Raw genomic sequence first — 18,024 nt, 5'->3', positions numbered from 1 at the left:
GTTTCTCTGTTCCTCCAGTGTCTATATTTTTAAAAAGGTCTAGGTTTAGAAGAAGGTAAGAGAAGTAGATTTTTCCTTCTATCACACAGACTGCCAGTGGCCCCGGGCCTGAGCTGGATTACTCTTCCTGATACGACTGGTGGATTGATGATTCACTTGCTTAGTCAAATGTATCGAGTGTAAATCGCTTTGGAATAAGGTGTCTGCTAAATGCCCAAAATATAAATGGAAATGTCGATGGAAATCTGTTCCCTTTCAACTGTGGTGCAGTACTGCCACCTATCGGCTCTGGTGCAGTACTGCCACCTAGCGGCTGTGGTACAGTATTGTACTGCCACCTAGCGGCTCTGGTGCAGTACTGCCACCTAGCGGCCCGGTTGACCTTCCCCACCAGTTGGTGGCAGCAAAGCATCTGTTAGCCAGTTCCTCTACCCGCGGCAAGAGAAGAAGTCAGGTGAAGGGAAGCCCATGTGCTGTTTGCTCTTTTGTTTTGTCTACAAACTACAATGTAAACAATGTGATACATGTGTCTGACTTATCCACTGACATGTTGACATGTTGCTAGACCTGTGATTTGTATATCTCTCGCTTACCATGATGCGTATCAACATCATATCCTATGTGGTCTTTATGGATTCAACTTTGTAGGATTTAGAAGATGTCGTCATGTTTACCTGCGGTGGCCGAGCAGCTCCTCAAAGACATCCAGCAGACCTACCAGGAGAGCTCTCACAGTGAGTTGGAAAGACAGGAAATGGTTCATTCATACTTCATTACTGAAGAATTATTCCGCAATAAAGTCAGAGCTTGTATTAAAGACCAGATGAGGAAGTTGTTCTAACTGGCTTCTCTAACTGATCTTTCTTGTAGTTCCTGATGACCTGCTGATTGCGTGAGTAGCCTACTGACCTCTCTCTGACCTCTCTCTGACCTCTAACCCCTCTCAGCCTCCCTCTCTCTGACCTCTAACCCCTCTCAGCCTCCCTCTCTCTGACCTCTAACCCCTCTCAGCCTCCCTCTCTCTGACCTCTAACCCCTCTCAGCCTCCCTCTCATCACAGACAAACCCACCCTGCCCAGTCATCACAATCTAACAACCTTGTCATTGATTGAAAATAAATAGGTCTAAGCAAATTGGACACATATCACATTTAGCATGGCATTTGAAATGGTCCAGGTGAGGATAGTTGTCTGAAGTAAGGATCCTCCCAAAAGGAGGAACTTGCTGTGTTTCCTAGAATGAGATGATGGCGTCACACAGCCATGAGGCATGCTGAGGCATTTCCTGATGTAGTGGGCGGCTGAGTGCTGTGGTGGCTGGGAAGAAATAGCTTGAGTTGTTCTAAACTATCTACATAGTCCTTGTCTACATCCTTATGTGTTATAGTCAGAGTTGCTCTTCCTTCCCTCTGCCAGGCTGAGGTTCGTGTTTGGGTCGTGTGCGCTGCAGGCCCTGGACCTAGTGGACCAGCTCTCTGTCACCTGTGTCTCCTCTCCCAGCGGACGCAGAGTGTTCCAGGTACACCTTTGCCCCGTGCCCCCTTCCTACTTCTCACATCAACAGATAAGATAAACCACACAGTGAAACATTCATTGATAAATCTACCGCAATTCACGTATTAAAACATAACAATTCTGCCAAAATACTAGAACAGCACTGATTGGAAAAAAACAGCTCAGTGGCCTTGCGGTTAGAGTGTCTGCCCTATTAGATTGGGAGGTCGTGAGTTCGATCCCCGGCCGAGTCATACCACCAAAGACTATAAAAATGGTACCTGATCAGTGTTTCCTCCAGGATTTTTCACATTAGTGGCGGAGCGGTCATCTTTCGCGCGTGCAAAAATTTTTCCGCGTGCACGCGCATAAAACGCGCACTGGCGCTCAAAACAAAGACGTGGTTTCACCAAAAACTAGTATAGAGGGTGGCAACAATTATAATTTCTTAAATAGCGGTTAAGTCATTAAAGCCGAGCAGGTGATTTTATATAGAAGGTGATCAAATACCAATATATCCTACAGCTGCAGCGGAACAAGCGGAACGCGCATTACACACACACACACACACACACACAGAAAGATCAATACGAAGTAGGCCTACGTGAGAGTACATGCACAGAACCGGCTAACGTTACTCATTAACTGTTTACACAAGTAAAATCACAGTGTGACAGTCAGGTGGAGCATTCGGTAAACAACAACAGCAAGGTAATGCTATCAGTTGAGTTAAAGAAAACCAACTCTTACCTTTGAGGACACCAACATGAGCCCTGCTTACCCGTAGGCTACCTCCGCCGTTCTGTTCGTGGTGATTTTAGAAGCAATAGATTATTTTTGCCCCGCGCATATTGCTATGAATAGTTCGATCTCCACACATGAGTCGGCGATGTTGTCATTTAGCCAGCTCATTTAGCCAGCACATCAGGCTGCACTCCCGATACACTGAATGATGCATCACGAGTGCCTCCAACTCGTCACATTTGTTGGGTAAGGAGTTAACATTTCCCATTACGATTGATGGTAGAAACGGCTTGTATCTCCAGCGCCTCCTCGATTTAGCTTTTAGCTTCGCTCCAGCTTTGCACCCCCGGTATTTCTTCCGTAGTTCCTTCGGTAATGAGTGTTTGAAACCCTCATGTTTTGCAGTCTGTCTTAGTGCAAAGAGGGCACTTCTGGTATAAACAACTCTGGATGAGGTTGTAACATTAGACATTATACAACAAAAAAACGACAAACATTAAAAACAGAGCAGCGAGACCTGCAGCTCAGAACGGCGCAACGTGCTGACGTCAGCTACCACCGCATTTAATTGACCATGAACATGATCAGAGACATACATTACGAATGTTAATTTAAAATACTCTATACTGAGCACTGGAATAAGAACATGAACCAGAGAACAGCAGTAAATGCAATAACCCACAGTCGTCGCTGATGATGTTCCGTTTTTGATTAGGATACGTATGGGATTAAAGGCACCGGCGACGGGCTAAGAGAGAGAGAGGAGAGGGATTTCCTGAAATCCAAATGTCCCGCTAAATTCGGACCAATCACAAAACTGTTTTGAAAGCGCGTCGCCTCGCGCCGCGCGCCTGTTGAGAGTCTCGATTGCAGTGCGAACAAAACGACGAGGTTAATTGCAACATTGTAACATATTGTAAATAACTACCGCTAAATCGTAACGAAATGTTGGTCTGGAAGCGGCCTAAATCTAGCTTCAATCTGCTTTTTTTCTGTTCTCCGGTCATAATAACTCGCTGCCTTTCTGCGCAGCCTGAATCAAAGTGGACTGTCTGAATCATTTGGTGGCGGAGGAAATTCTTTGGTGGCGGCCCGCCACGAATAAATGCATATAGAGGAAACACTGCTGATGCCTCCCTGCTTGGCACTCAGCATTAAGGGTTGGAGTGGGGGTAAGACCCTGCGGCATACCAGCGTCATGTCATGTTGTACATCAAGCCACCTCAAGCTACGGAAACAGGAGATTTCCATTAGGGCCATTAGGCTCGAGTACCGTCGGTTCTCAACAAAATGATGACGCAGAAATACTTATCGTATCTGTTTATACAGATGCCTGGTACACACATACAGATAATTGGCCCAATTTCCCCCCCTTCCGACCAAGGACAGCAAACGCCTGATTATCGGATGGCTCTAAAGATTATCCTACAAGATTACCACTTTATTTGCCCTGTCGCACATGGCTGCCTCATACAGGTCAGTCAGGGTGCTACTACCCTGATTACGCAAGATTTCCGACTTGGGGGACGAGACTCTAGAGTCTAGACTGTCGTAGGACAGATCTTGATGTATATGGTGTGCTGCATGGGAATATCGGAGCACACCACACACAATATGATAAAAACTGTTCAATCCGTGATTTTTTATCTTCATGTGTGGGGTCTCTCTCAAATAAAAAATCTGTTAAGATGTATAAAATGTTTATGTGTACCAGGCTTTACTTACTGGTTGGGAAATGGCCACTAGCCCTTGAAAGCTGCCTTGCTAGTTCTCTAGACGTACACTTTTTAAAAAACAGATGTTTCCTCTCTATACGAGGGGAGTAAAATTGCATCATACTTTATGAGGACATTGAGTTATTAGGCTTGTTGCTGTGTTTAATTCTATGGAAAGCCCATCCATGCCAGTAGGTTAAGTCGGCCGGTCCAAAGTAGATGTGGTCATCGTGACCCAAGTTTCCTGTAAACGCCTCCACAAGGCTTTCTTTGAAAATAGTACCGGTACTATAAAAGCAGCAGAAAAACACTGGCACTAAATACAGACAGTGAGTGGTTTCTGCTTTTGGATGAAATTCAATTATAATTCCCCTAATTGTTTTATTCCTTCAAGGTTTTGTGTTTTCTGTGGTCAAAAAGCACTCATTGAAAATGTATATAATATGATGCTCACTGGTTTATATGTTCTGTTTTGTGTATATTTTCTGTCATTGTGTATGTGGGTCATTCCATTTCAAATCGACACCCACCGTCAGATTGTTCTGGAAGGTTTTTTGTATAAACAGATACAATAAGTATTTCTGCGTCATTATACCAAAAGTGCTACCTGATAATGATTTATACATTTAGACATTTATCCAAACCCCTCCTTTAGAAGATTGTATGGGCCAGTATGAATATCAGTTCTCTATGGCTGAAGTAATATGAAGCTGTGGCTTGGAGTTTTGTTTTTCTTGGTACTATGAAATTTATTTCTGGTTAATCTGGTAATCTGGAGGTTGCCCTGTCCAAATATATTAGTAATTGAAGTTACATCTCTGATTATACAGTGTGACAGTACAAGACTATGTCCACTAGATGCCACTGTCCATTATATTAGGTGAATAAAGTATGAAATTGCTATATTGTTCTCAGTGTTAATTCATAACTTTACATATTTTTTTAAAATGATTTATACTTGTAAAGTGAAGAGTTAAAGTTTTTATGTCACTCTTCAATACGTTACATGTCACAAATATCTCTCTTACACATGTGTCTGTCTCTTCACTTTTATTATTTTGTCTTCACAAGATTTAGTGGGCATCTGCTTAAGTCATCAGTGAGCTGTCTTCCCATATTTTGGTCGTAACTTATGTTAGTAACTTATATTAATTCCTCTGTATAGAAGATCTCCAAATTCAAGAGATGCTTCTTCAAAAGATGACTTTCCTTCCTTCTGTCCATTACGTTTTGAGCACTGATCTTTAACCCGCTTCAATCTTCATGTTTCCAGAGCAGAGCATTCTGGTCCAGGAGGCCATTCAGGGGGCCGAGGAACTAATAACTACCAAGGGAGTTTTACTGCAGGTTAGGGTGCTGGTTTGTGGGTCTGGGTAGACCAGATTTGGGGAGTTTCCTCTGATTCACCGGTTCCACTCCTTTTGTTTCCCTTCACCATTGAGTTCTGAACTCGAACTGAGTTCAACTGAAAGCTGTATCCTTTATTATTTAATTTCAATCATCAATCCCATTGTAATGACAATGCACCCTAGAGGCAACTGTCGAAAGTGAGCTATGTTGAATGGTATGTTGTCCACAGGACTGAAACCCTCTTATTTTGTTCAATTTAATAATGCCTACTCCAAATGTAACCAAGGCTTAAGGTTGCTCACTCAAAAGCTATAGAAAGTACATACAGTGGGGTGCAAAAAATGTGGGCACCCCTAGTCAAAATGCCTTTTACAATTAATATATAAGTGAAAACAAGCAAACCTAACCTCTAAAATGGTAAAAAGTTAAACATTTCATCACATTTTTTTATTTTTTTACTTTATACAGTCTCAAAATAATGAAACAAGGAAAAAGGCCTTGTGCAAAAGTTTGGGAACCCTGTCAGCTAGTACTTTGTAACTCCTCCTCGGGCAACTATAACAGCTTGCAAACGATTCCTGTAGCCAGCTAAGAGTCTTTCAACTCTTGTTTTGGGATTTTTTCCCCCATTCTTCCTGGCAGAACACCTCTAGCTCTGAAATATTCTTCGGCCTTCTTGCATGCACGGCATGTTTGAGATCTCTCCACAGATTTTCAATAATATTCAAGTCTGGGGACTGTGATGGCCATTCCAAAACCTTCATCCGTCTTTCCTGGAGGTACTTCATGGTTGATTTTGAGGCATGCTTTGGGTCATTGTCTTGCTGGAATACCCAACCTCTCTTCAACTTCAATTTCTGGACTGACCTTCGAACATTAGCCTCTAGTCTAGAATGTCTTGATATTTGGTGGAATCCATTCTTCCTTCCACCCGCACAATATTGCCTGTGCCCCCAGCTGCTACACAACCCCAAAGCATAATGGATCCACCTCCATGCTTAACAGTTGGCAAGGTGATCTTCTCTACAAATGCTTCACCCTTTTTTCTCCAAACATACTTTGGTTTTGGTTTTGTCAGTTGTTCCAATTGTTCCAATAGGCTTCAGGTTTCTCAAGGTTTTCTTTTGCATACTTCAGACGCTTTATTTTGTGTTGAGGTCGTAGGAAAGGCTTCTTTCTGGCAACTCTGCCAAGTAGGTCTTTGTTTGTTTAAGGTACACTGTATTGTTGTCTTGTGAACAACTAGACCGGTGTCTGCTACTCTTTTGCAGTGATGTGTGGGTTCTTCTGACCATTTCTCACCAGATCTTGGGCCATTCTATCTGAACTCTTTCTTGGTCTTCCAGATCTTGCCTTGACTTCAATTGTTGTTTCTGATAGTGGAAATGGGTAGTTTGAAACGTTGCAAGAGTTTTTTGCAGCCTTCTCCTTGACGGTGGAAGTGAACTATCTTGATTCTGACATCCTTGGACAACTGTTTAGAGCAGGGGTGACCAACCAGTCAGAGAGAGCCCCCCAAAATGATTGGAGTACCACAAAGAGCCACATCATACATGCAGGCTCACAAAAGCACTCCCTCTCTCACACACACACACGCACGCACACACAATACATTTCCAATAGGCTACGAGACCAGTGGTGTCATTTCAGCAAAAGCCAAAGTATGGCAAGGCACCGAGTTGGGGGGGTCGGTGGAATTTGTTTTCAAATCAGTTGTGCATTAGTCAATTTCGGTGAGTTGTTTCTATACAATTGACTTATAAAGGTGATAACTACAGGATGTAGGTAGTAATCTACATCTTTCCTAGCAGGCAGACTGGTTCAATCGTTAGAAACAAAACATTACAGATGTAGCTATTCTCAACTCTAAATTAACTGTATTGTTAAAACGCTAGTATTGTAAGACCTCACCTGTGGGGGGTTTTTCCCCTGGCATATTTGTGTTACAGCTCACCTATTAAAAGTGAGACGATGGACAATATCAAAAACATGCTTGCACACACATATAACTTACTCACACACAAGTTATTGTTACTGGCCCCAATTTGGTACAATTATTACTGAAAGTATTGAGAATAGAGACATGGTCGACATACGTTAACTAGCTGTTGTTCCCTATAAAGTTTGCTAACTAGTTTGTTAGAGTTCGCTTCACAATCGTGGGTGACGTTAGGTCGGGTTTTTCACTAAAATAACATATTAGGACATGTTTGTATTGGCACAACATGACATGGACTTGTTCATTAATACATTTGAACCAGCAGTATTATGGCATTTATACAGTTTGTTTAACCCTGAATTAACGACGATCATGGACAATGTTTTAATATTAACTTGTTTATTGAGGAACTGTTGCTAGGCTACTAGCCAGAGCAGAACCCTCATGTCCCGCTCTACTACAGCGCCTGGCTGGGGGGGGTGAGATGGAGCCGGGAGGATGTTGAGTTACCGTTGTGTGGATAAAATCACCAAAATGACAACGTGTTTCAGATTTAATTTTCAGGGTATTTTTTTTAAGCCAGGTATGGCGAGTGCCATAGATTGCCATACCAAAACGACGCCTATCGAGACACAGAGAGCGAGCCACACACTTTTAATGAATGGATTAAAGAGCCGCAGACAGACAGGCAAAGCGCCGCGGGTTGGCCACCCCTGGTTTAGAGGAACTTATGGTTTTAACACCAGACACAACCGTTTTTGCTTCTGTCTGCCTCTCTGTCCAACTTCTGCTCCTGTCTGCCTCTCTGTCCAACTTCTGCTCCTGTCTGCCTCTCTGTCCAACTTCTGCTCCTGTCTGCCTCTCTGTCCAACTTCTGCTTCTGTCTGCCTCTCTGTCCAACTTCTGCTTCTGTCTGCCTCTCTGTCCAACTTCTGCTTCTGTCTGCCTCTCTGTCCAACTTCTGCTTCTGTCTGCCTCTCTGTCCAACTTCTGCTTCTGTCTGCCTCTCTGTCCAACTTCTGCTTCTGTCTGCCTCTCTGTCCAACTTCTGCTTCTGTCTGCCTCTCTGTCCAACTTCTGCTTCTGTCTGCCTCTCTGTCCAACTTCTGCTTCTGTCTGCCTCTCTGTCCAACTTCAAGTGGAAGGTTTACTGGAACCATGACACAGCCAGTTGGATGCAGAAGCATCTTTAGCAAAGTCAGATACTTTAGAAGGCATGGAGTTACTTCAGAATATATATAGTTCAACCCTGGAATTATATTCACCTGACTCATTGAAGCCCTAACGAGTAAATCACCTTGGTCTGGGCCTTAGTAATCATCTTCTCAAAAGGTAACAAAGAATAATCCAAAACGGTTCCCAAACTTTTGCACAGGGCCCTTTTCCTTTTTTTTTTATCACTTAAAATCTCATAAAAAGAAAAAGAAAAAGAAACCTTGCTTTAACATTTGCAGAAAGGTGTCATGTTTAACTTTGTAGCATTTAGTGTTCAGGTTTGCTTTCAATCACTTGGAGATTAATTAACAGACATTTAAACCAGGGGTGCCCACATTTTTGCACCCCACTGTATAATGAACTTTGCTTAAGAAATGCCTTCCTCTCTGAAACTGAAATTGATATGGTAATAATATTGTAAGTTGTATTAGCTGTTATGTTTGTGTCCAGCAGTGCTGGCCTGTGCCTTCACAGCGCTGTTCGCTAGTTCCTGCGTGTAGGGTACTGAAGTATAAATAGGCTACTGTAGCAGTAGCGATGCTGCCTGATCTCTCTCATGTTTGTTTGACAGAAACAAGAGGTTGAGGAATGAGAGTAAGAACTCTGGTTGGTAGTTATTTATGCCAAGATATCTTGTAGCAGATATCTTCTAGTGTAAACATCTGTTAACAGACCCTACCCTCTGCATCCCATGCTGATAACAAGGATGAAACTTCTTCATTCTATATCATCAATGCCATACTACCTTTGACAAATGCTCAATACTTGGAGAGCAATGGTGACACATGATTAATAAATCAGTTGATTAGTTGAGAATCACCTTCAGGGTATTGCCTGGGTTCACCACCACCGCTTTGAAACGTCATGGGACGTGTGAGAGAATCTGTCGGACAGAAGCCATCTTTAGAAAAGCAGTGTTCATCTAAAAATGTAAAGAATTGTTGATTATATCCTGTAGTGATGCAAGCCTGTACTCTTCCTTTTTTTTTTGCTTATACTCTTTAGTTGTATCCTTGTAATACTTGATGATGTTGCATTTTGGGAATTGCTTGGAACCCAATCATACTAAACATGTATGCCTGGCAGCTTGTTGTTTGTTTGTTTGTTTGTTAGTTGGTTTGTTTGTTTGTCTTGTGTATAAAACGGAAAAACTGACAATAAAATATAAAAGAAAAGAAAAGCAGTGTTCAGGACTAGGTTTAGGGGAATTCACGTAGGAGTCTCAGCACAATAATCCCTCAAACCCACATGTCTGTCCAGCGCTTTGCTTCTGTCTGCTTCTCTGTCCAACTTCAAGTGGAAGGTTTCCTGGAACCATGACACGGCCAGTTGGATGCAATGTCAGAGGGAGGTTGAAACAACACCTAGATAAATTAACTAGGTCTGAGATTAAAATACTTAAATCCTCTTTTCCTGTAAATGCACAGTAGCTTGGGGGGTTGAGTTACTCTGGGACATGTTGATCTTCTCTTTATTATTGTTTATCTTGTCCGTTGAAGCTAATGAATAAGAAGGCTTTTTCCTGTCAGTTAACGCAAATCACTCCTTTGGACCTGATGAGTCTAATGGCGTTTCTCAATCCCTTTTGGACGTAGGATAAGTGAGTTTGCTTGTTAGTGAATATTATGTGTATGCCCTAAAAGGTTACAGTCTAAGGGTGTGTTCTCACTAGAACATTTGCTTCACTTGGAATCGGAGTTTAGGATAAAATTCGCTTTGCTCTGCGTCGTTTGGAGCTGTGAGAATTCGCTCGAAGTCGCTCCCGGAGCAAACGACCAACGCATGCTCCGCTTGAAAAGGGTGGTTTCGCTCCGATTAGAAACGACGCATCGAGGCAGTCCATAGGAAAACAACAGCGCATGCGTGTTGATCTGGATAAGAGTGGGACGAACGGGCAATTTTCATTTTTTCTGACCAATCAACTACCACGTCTGTTGCTTCGATTGCGTATGTTACTTCGTTTACATAAAGGGCTGTGAGAACACAAATCAGAGAAATAATTTATGCAACAATGTTGCGAACTCATCCACTTGCTCCGGGTCCTGATTCGGACTTTCATGTGAGAACATGACCTTAGAGTCTAGACTTTGTAGTGTTGTTCTCAAAATGCACCAAATGTCTGGTGGATCAGCACGTCAAACTTCATTAAGCCAGCAGAAAGACTGTCCTTCTGTGTCATCTTGAATACCATGTTTGGTATGTCTGGTACCAGGTTTCAAGATGTTTCAAGATGTTTCTTTATCTCTCTGTTGCTCCCTGGGAGGTGATTGGGGTCATGCTATAGTTAATTGGGGTGTTGTTGCTATCCAAATGTTGGGTTGTTGACTGCTTGTAGAAACAGCAAGAGCAGCAGCTTTCAGATGTGTGTTATCATTTCACTCCCAGCCTCTGCTCTCCAAGCCCGTCCTTCTAGCTGGAATGTAAGCAAATGTAAGCCCCCTCAGTGACATTACAAAAAGGACCTTCTCGCTATAAAGACACCATCTGTAGCTGGCCAATGTGTACAAGTAGTATTTGCGTACTAAACAAGTGGGCCTAATCTGCTGACTCATGTCTGCTTCACTTCCTGCAATAAAGTTAGATACGGAAATCTGCCTGGTTGTTAAACATTTGACGCATTAAATCATTTGAGCTTGTAATGTTGACACAAATTCTGAAAGGCTTTTGACACAAATTCTCACCTTTTTTTATGGCAAATCTAGCCCGACAGCAGTGAGTTATGACTCAGCCCACAGCTTTGACTAAGATACATGGGCCATGTGCTCAGTGACTTCCCACAAAGCATGTGGTTCCCTGCTCCCAGACGGGCTATTACTGCTCTGGAGCTGACGGGGGGAAGGCATGGCCCTCCAAACCCCGAGCTCTCTGGCACATGATGGCTTCTCTCTGTGTAGTCCTGAGAGAGCAGCATTCCTACCATTGGAGCAGTGAAGCCAACTCAAAGCCGGAGTCTCATGTTTATTTCATTTGCAGAGGCTGAAATGTAGCGCTTCATTTACAGTCAGGCTGTGGAATACCCTCCGAGTTGTTGGACACCTGCCAAGCAAAGGAATAAAGACAATACAAGTGAAAACGTGTGGTTTTGTGTAGGCCTAAACATTGCTTTGTGGTCAGAGCTACAGCAGTAGTACATATTCTGAAATGCCAGCAGCAAAGGACAAAAAAGCCCCAAATGTGACCTGTTTTTCAATGACTGTGATGCTTTTTAAGCTGCAACCTCACAGCTTGACCAGGCCTGTGTTCTCGGTCTCCCCCACAGCCTCCCTCTGTCTGCTGCCTCACGGCTCCCTGCTTTTGCCACCGACTCCACTTAATAGTCCCTGCAGTGACTCGTTTATAATGAACTGTCACTTTTTACAAATTATGTGTTTTATTTTTGTAGGTCACAGGGGAAGTAATTTGGTGCGACTACACGGCTGTGAATTTGTCACCACCGGGGGATAATGGAGCCTGTTCTGCCATCCTGGGAGGCATTAGTTATGGTGTTGAGTCTGACTAATCCCCTGACTTCATGTCCTCATGCATCATGTGTAAAGAGCTGGAGTTAAAGTCTGTCACCCAGTCTGGACCGAGTTCTGCACAGCCAGGGGCGCTAACCTACCCACGCGCATTTGTTATGTTTGAAAAATAAATGCATCCTTCCTTCCTCAAGGTGATAACTGCTCGGACATGACTGGATAGGGTGAAAGCCCTCTCTCTCTGTAACCCGGTTCTGTCAGTGAGGTATTTCAGGAGAGAGGAAATGAGGAATGCTGCGTTCTCTAACGGGGTTCATTGACAGCGTTGTTGCCTCATGCAGCAGGCGAGGCGCTCCTGTCTCTAAAGGCCAAGGCTGCTGGGATGTCGGGACGGGCTGGAGGACCTCAGGGGTGGCAGGGAGGTCTGTCTCTAAAGGCCAAGGCTGCTGGGATGTCGGGACGGGCTGGAGGACCTCAGGGGTGGCAGGGAGGTCTGTCTCTAAAGGCCAAGGCTGCTGGGATGTCGGGACGGGCTGGAGGACCTCAGGGGTGGCAGGGAGGTGATCATAACCATCTCCTGTCTCTAAAGGCCAAGGCTGCTGGGATGTCGGGACGGGTTGGAGGACCTCAGGGGTGGCAGGGAGGTCTGTCTCTAAAGGCCAAGGCTGCTGGGATGTCGGGACGGGTTGGAGGACCTCAGGGGTGGCAGGGAGGTCTGTCTCTAAAGGCCAAGGCTGCTGGGATGTCGGGACGGGCTGGAGGACCTCAGGGGTGGCAGGGAGGTCTGTCTCTAAAGGCCAAGGCTGCTGGGATGTCGGGACGGGCTGGAGGACCTCAGGGGTGGCAGGGAGGTCTGTCTCTAAAGGCCAAGGCTGCTGGGATGTCGGGACGGGCTGGAGGACCTCAGGGGTGGCAGGGAGGTCTGTCTCTAAAGGCCAAGGCTGCTGGGATGTCGGGACGGGCTGGAGGACCTCAGGGGTGGCAGGGAGGTGATCAAGGCTGCTGGGATGTCGGGACGGGTTGGAGGACCTCAGGGGTGGCAGGGAGGTCTGTCTCTAAAGGCCAAGGCTGCTGGGATGTCGGGACGGGCTGGAGGACCTCAGGGGTGGCAGGGAGGTCTGTCTCTAAAGGCCAAGGCTGCTGGGATGTCGGGACGGGTGGGAGGACCTCAGGGGTGGCAGGGAGGTCTGTCTCTAAAGGCCAAGGCTGCTGGGATGTCGGGACGGGCTGGAGGACCTCAGGGGTGGCAGGGAGGTCTGTCTCTAAAGGCCAAGGCTGCTGGGATGTGTCGGGACGGGCTGGAGGACCTCAGGGGTGGCAGGGAGGTCTGTCTCTAAAGGCCAAGGCTGCTGGGATGTCGGGACGGGCTGGAGGACCTCAGGGGTGGCAGGGAGGTCTGTCTCTAAAGGCCAAGGCTGCTGGGATGTCGGGACGGGCTGGAGGACCTCAGGGGTGGCAGGGAGGTCTGTCTCTAAAGGCCAAGGCTGCTGGGATGTCGGGACGGGCTGGAGGACCTCAGGGGTGGCAGGGAGGTCTGTCTCTAAAGGCCAAGGCTGCTGGGATGTCGGGACGGGCTGGAGGACCTCAGGGGTGGCAGGGAGGTCTGTCTCTAAAGGCCAAGGCTGCTGGGATGTCGGGACGGGTGGGAGGACCTCAGGGGTGGCAGGGAGGTCTGTCTCTAAAGGCCAAGGCTGCTGGGATGTCGGGACGGGCTGGAGGACCTCAGGGGTGGCAGGGAGGTCTGTCTCTAAAGGCCAAGGCTGCTGAGATGTGTCGGGACGGGCTGGAGGACCTCAGGGGTGGCAGGGAGGTGCTGGGATGTCGGGACGGGTTGGAGGACCTCAGGGGTGGCAGGGAGGTCTGTCTCTAAAGGCCAAGGCTGCTGGGATGTCGGGACGGGTTGGAGGACCTCAGGGGTGGTACAAGGCTGCTGGGATGTCGGGACGGGTTGGAGGACCTCAGGGGTGGCAGGGAGGTGATCAAGGCTGCTGGGATGTCGGGACGGGTTGGAGGACCTCAGGGGTGGCAGGGAGGTGATCATAACCATCTCCTGTCTCTAAAGGCCAAGGCTGCTGGGATGTGTCGGGACGGGCTGGAGGACCTCAGGGGTGGCAGGGAGGTGATCATAACCATCTCCTGTCTCTAAAGGCCAAGGCTGCTGGGATGTCGGGACGGGTTGGAGGACCTCAGGGGTGGCAGGGAGGTGCTGGGATGTGTCGGGACGGGCTGGAGGACCTCAGGGGTGGCAGGGAGGTGATCATAACCATCTCCTGTCTCTAAAGGCCAAGGCTGCTGGGGTGTCGGGACGGGTTGGAGGACCTCAGGGGTGGCAGGGAGGTCTGTCTCTAAAGGCCAAGGCTGCTGGGATGTGTCGGGACGGGTTGGAGGACCTCAGGGGTGGCAGGGAGGTGCTGGGATGTGTCGGGACGGGTTGGAGGACCTCAGGGGTGGCAGGGAGGTGATAACCATCTCTTGTTTCCCTTCATTCCTTTCTCTGCTCCACATCCACTGTTATCACAAGTCCCCTCCTGTACTGCGCAGGTCTGGTTTGGCGACGGAAGCAATTTACCATGAGAGGAAAATCGGGGGGGACAACCCCCGCCCTCGAATGCCACCACATAATATAACAAATAAATACACAGTTGTAACATTAAATTCATGTATTTACAATCATTATTCGTTTCAGAATACATATATCCTTCCGCCACAGAATATAGTCCCATAAACCAGATCAACCATTGCATTGTAGGTCAGCACAGGTGATCTTAATCAGATTGATTGGGAGGCGCATTGATACTGGAAATGTGGTCTGAACAGTGGGTGGTTGAGATATTTACCACTGTTGCTAGCCAATCAGAATCCAGTATCCAAACATGCTGTTGGCGACAGCTGGTTTCACTAGAAGGCAATAACGTACTCTTACCATTCATTCAGATCCTTCTGTGATATTGCTGCCACAGCTTTTAGTGAGTCTTTGCATGGCTGGTCTCTAGTAATCGCCCCTTGGTAACCACCTAAATTGGTTCCCCATATCACATCTGTGTGTTTTTAGTAGCCTGTGTTATGAAATGTTTGGTTTGGGCTCCAGTGTGTTTAGCCAGGCTCTGCCTTTGACTGGGACTTTCTGTGTCTGTGGTTTGTTGTCCTCCAGGTGATGGGGGGGTCGGGGCGTCTGTACACCTGTCTCTCCTTCTGCCACTACTGCCCCTGCCCGGCCTTCGCCTATAGTGTGCTCAGGAGGAACGAGAGCCTGCTGGTGAGCACACCGCCAAACGCACACGCACACACACACCACACATACACACACATGCAGTACACACATACAGTACACACATACAGTATATCGGCTAGGTTAAGATCACAGTCATTGTCTGCAGCACTCGAGTTGAGGGGGGATGAGGGGGGATGGCATCCCCCCTGAAATAAAAACAGTCAAAATCATCCCCCTTCTAAAACTGCCATACCCCCTTTCCATCCCTTGTGCATTTTATCAATGAACGTGGTGCTATTTCAACATTTAGTTTTGCGCATATTGAGTAAAATACTGTGGGCGAGGGAGGGGGCACGCACACATGCAATGACATTTTTACACTGAAGTCACTGACACTGAAGTCACTGACACTGTGGGGATGCTAAAATTGTCCCCATATGACAAAATCCACCATCCCATTCTTACGGGGAATGGCGACTCTACGAGCCCTGTCTACTACTGGAGGAGGGAAGGCATCCATACAGCCCTGTCTACTACTGGAGGAGGGAAGGCATCCATACAGAACGTTTCCTTCAGGAACAGAACAGCTCCATAAAGCTGCTTGGCTGCGGGCCCTCAGTTTTTTCAGGTTATCCAAATGTTGTTGATCTATTTGCCATCTTTACTTTAAGGGTCTCGTTTCCCATTTGCAACGGAAATGTTTAATTAACTTGAATACTTGTTTGCTCCACTGTAATTGAACTGTAGCTCAAAATATATTTTGCTCCAAATCGACCTTGCCGAGCTTGTCCTCGCTCTTGCTTCATGATGACTTGTGTCCCCTGAGGACGATGCTAAAATCAGCCTGAGAAACCCAGAGCCGCAGCAGACCCTGAGGACAGCTCCTCAGTAGCATTGATCTAATACGCATGAAATGTACAATATCTCACAAAGAGGACCGGAGAGGTTACTGTCCTTTCCAGTTCCCCATTCATTTTCTATAACTACCATTGATGTCAATAAAACAAAGAGATTGTTATTGGATCATAATGGGGAGAGAAAAGTATTAGAGGTGTGTCAGAACAGAAATTTATTTAAATAATTTTAAAACCCATTTATACAACAGTTAGTTCCGACCAAGTAATTTGATTGGACAAGAGGCATTCCATGAGTGCTGATATACAGTATAACAGCACTGGGACTTTTAACTATATTACTCCAAAATGACCGTTAATACAATGTAGCTAGCCTGCAGATGTTTGGGTTCAGGTTACTAGGCAACAGTTCAGTTGCGGAATTTTGTTGTTGTTGACGGAGCCAAAATAAATGATTAAATTAACAAACAAATCATCATCTGTTGTCACTTATTACTGTTAACTAATTAATGGTGCTGTAGAACTGTTGTATAAAAGCAATATCACACTCGAGGTCGTGCTGTTATACTGAATATCAGCAAAATGATATTCAGTATAACAGCACTCCCTCTCGTGTGATATTGCTTATGAGACCCACAAACCCTAAACCACAAAGACCCCAGACGTGCCTTCAACCCTCCTCAGTTTCCTCTGAGTATCTCACTGTGTTGTGTACGTGTGTCAATGCCACACAGTGAGCTTGACCACCCAGTCCTCTCCCTCAGTCCTCTCCCTCAGTCCTCTCCCTCAGTCCTCTCCCTGGCCCTCTCAGAAGCACAGCCGTCTGGGTTGTTTTAGGGGCGCTGTGACTCCATCATGGACTGACCAAAGTAGGTCAGCTGGTAGGCCGCTAGGGCTTTCACATGCTGCCTGGAGAGTCTACACACAGACACACACACACACACACTATTGTGTTGTTTTGACTTCCCTAACAGTGCTCTCTGCTCTCCTCTTCCTCTTTCAGTGTAAGCACATCCTGGCAGCCTACCTCAGTGAGGCCATGGGTCTGACCCAGCAGGAGACGGTGTCTGACCAGCAGATGTCCAACATCCTCTCTGGGAGAGAAGACTCAGACACACAGACCTAGACCCCAGACTCAGACACACAGACCTAGACCACAGGCCTGCAGCTCACCCCAGCCCCAACCCCCTACAGGACATGGCTGCAAAACGCTGTCTGCTGCATGGAACTCTGCTGTGGTTGTTCACCCTTCAGTGTGTTTTTCAAAGTCACCAGATTATTAGATGTTGCTGTTTTAATCTGAGGCCAGTGAATGTGCACTGAGCTTGTGCTGATCTATTTAGTTGTTTCCTGAAGGCAAGTCACTCACTCACTGCTGCTGCCAACACAATAATAAAGTTCTGACAGACTTGTTGCTTATTTGACAAAAACAACTTGCAATTTTATTTTATTTTATATACAAAAAAATCTACAAATTCACAAGAGATCAAAATAAGCCTGGATTTTCCTTTAGCGACATTGATGGAATACCCCCCAGCTGTTTCTGGTTGTTACAGAATTGTTTGTATGTTTTCTGAACTGGATTTGAAGACTATTAGCAAGAGACGGGATTACATTTATTTTTTATAAAAAAAAAAAAAAAAAAGATTTTATCCCTTTTTTCACCCAATTTGGTAGCCAATTGAACCCAACCTAGCATCCAATTATCCCCTGCCTATTGCGAGGGAACCGCCGCACGACCCCGCGGCCGGCAGTCCCAGAGGAGGCCGCCAGGCAGACTAGCTGACTGGCTCCTCGAGCCCAGCACCGTTATTCCAGCACCAGACGGGGGCGCTGTTGCGGAACTACTCCTATACCCCCCTCGGGAGCGGCCGCCCAATATGCCGTTCCCCGTGTGTGCCCTGGCCATATCCGGGTCTGGCGAGCCGGGATACGAACCCCGGCCCCGGTGGGCAGCATGCACTAGTGGCCAGTGCTTAGACCGCTACACCACCGCGGGGCCCTCGGGATTAATTTATGATCTATTGGCTGACCAGAACCAACCA

The 18,024-nt window shown here is 46.3% G+C and overlaps 1 protein-coding gene across 1 annotated transcript; it reads left to right on the top strand.

Moving 5' to 3' along the window:
- The first annotated feature begins 598 nt into the window (after positions 1–598).
- On the top strand, positions 599–17,401 carry zswim7 (zinc finger, SWIM-type containing 7). Its single transcript, XM_080549744.1, has 5 exons — positions 599–734; positions 871–892; positions 1,416–1,518; positions 15,066–15,170; positions 16,983–17,401. Exons 1-5 carry the CDS (start codon positions 659–661, stop codon positions 17,103–17,105), a joined length of 429 nt encoding a protein of 142 aa, XP_080405870.1. The 5' UTR covers positions 599–658; the 3' UTR covers positions 17,106–17,401.
- The last annotated feature ends 623 nt before the right edge of the window (positions 17,402–18,024 follow it).

This window comes from Nansenia antarctica, assembly GCF_963989245.1.
Source record: "Nansenia antarctica genome assembly, chromosome: 20".
In the NCBI taxonomy this organism is placed as follows: Eukaryota; Metazoa; Chordata; class Actinopteri; order Argentiniformes; family Microstomatidae; genus Nansenia; species Nansenia antarctica.
The sequence above is the reverse complement of the archived record's forward strand: the minus strand, read 5'-3'. Positions and strand labels throughout refer to the sequence as shown.

Coding starts and splice junctions, on each gene's coding strand:
- zswim7 (XM_080549744.1), top strand. CDS start 659: ATGTCGTCATGTTTACCTGCGGTGGCCGAGCAGCTCCTCAAAGACATC. Junction 1,519..15,065: donor GCGGACGCAGAGTGTTCCAG/GTACACCTTTGC, acceptor GTTGTCCTCCAG/GTGATGGGGGGGTCGGGGCG. Junction 15,171..16,982: donor GGAGGAACGAGAGCCTGCTG/GTGAGCACACCG, acceptor TTCCTCTTTCAG/TGTAAGCACATCCTGGCAGC.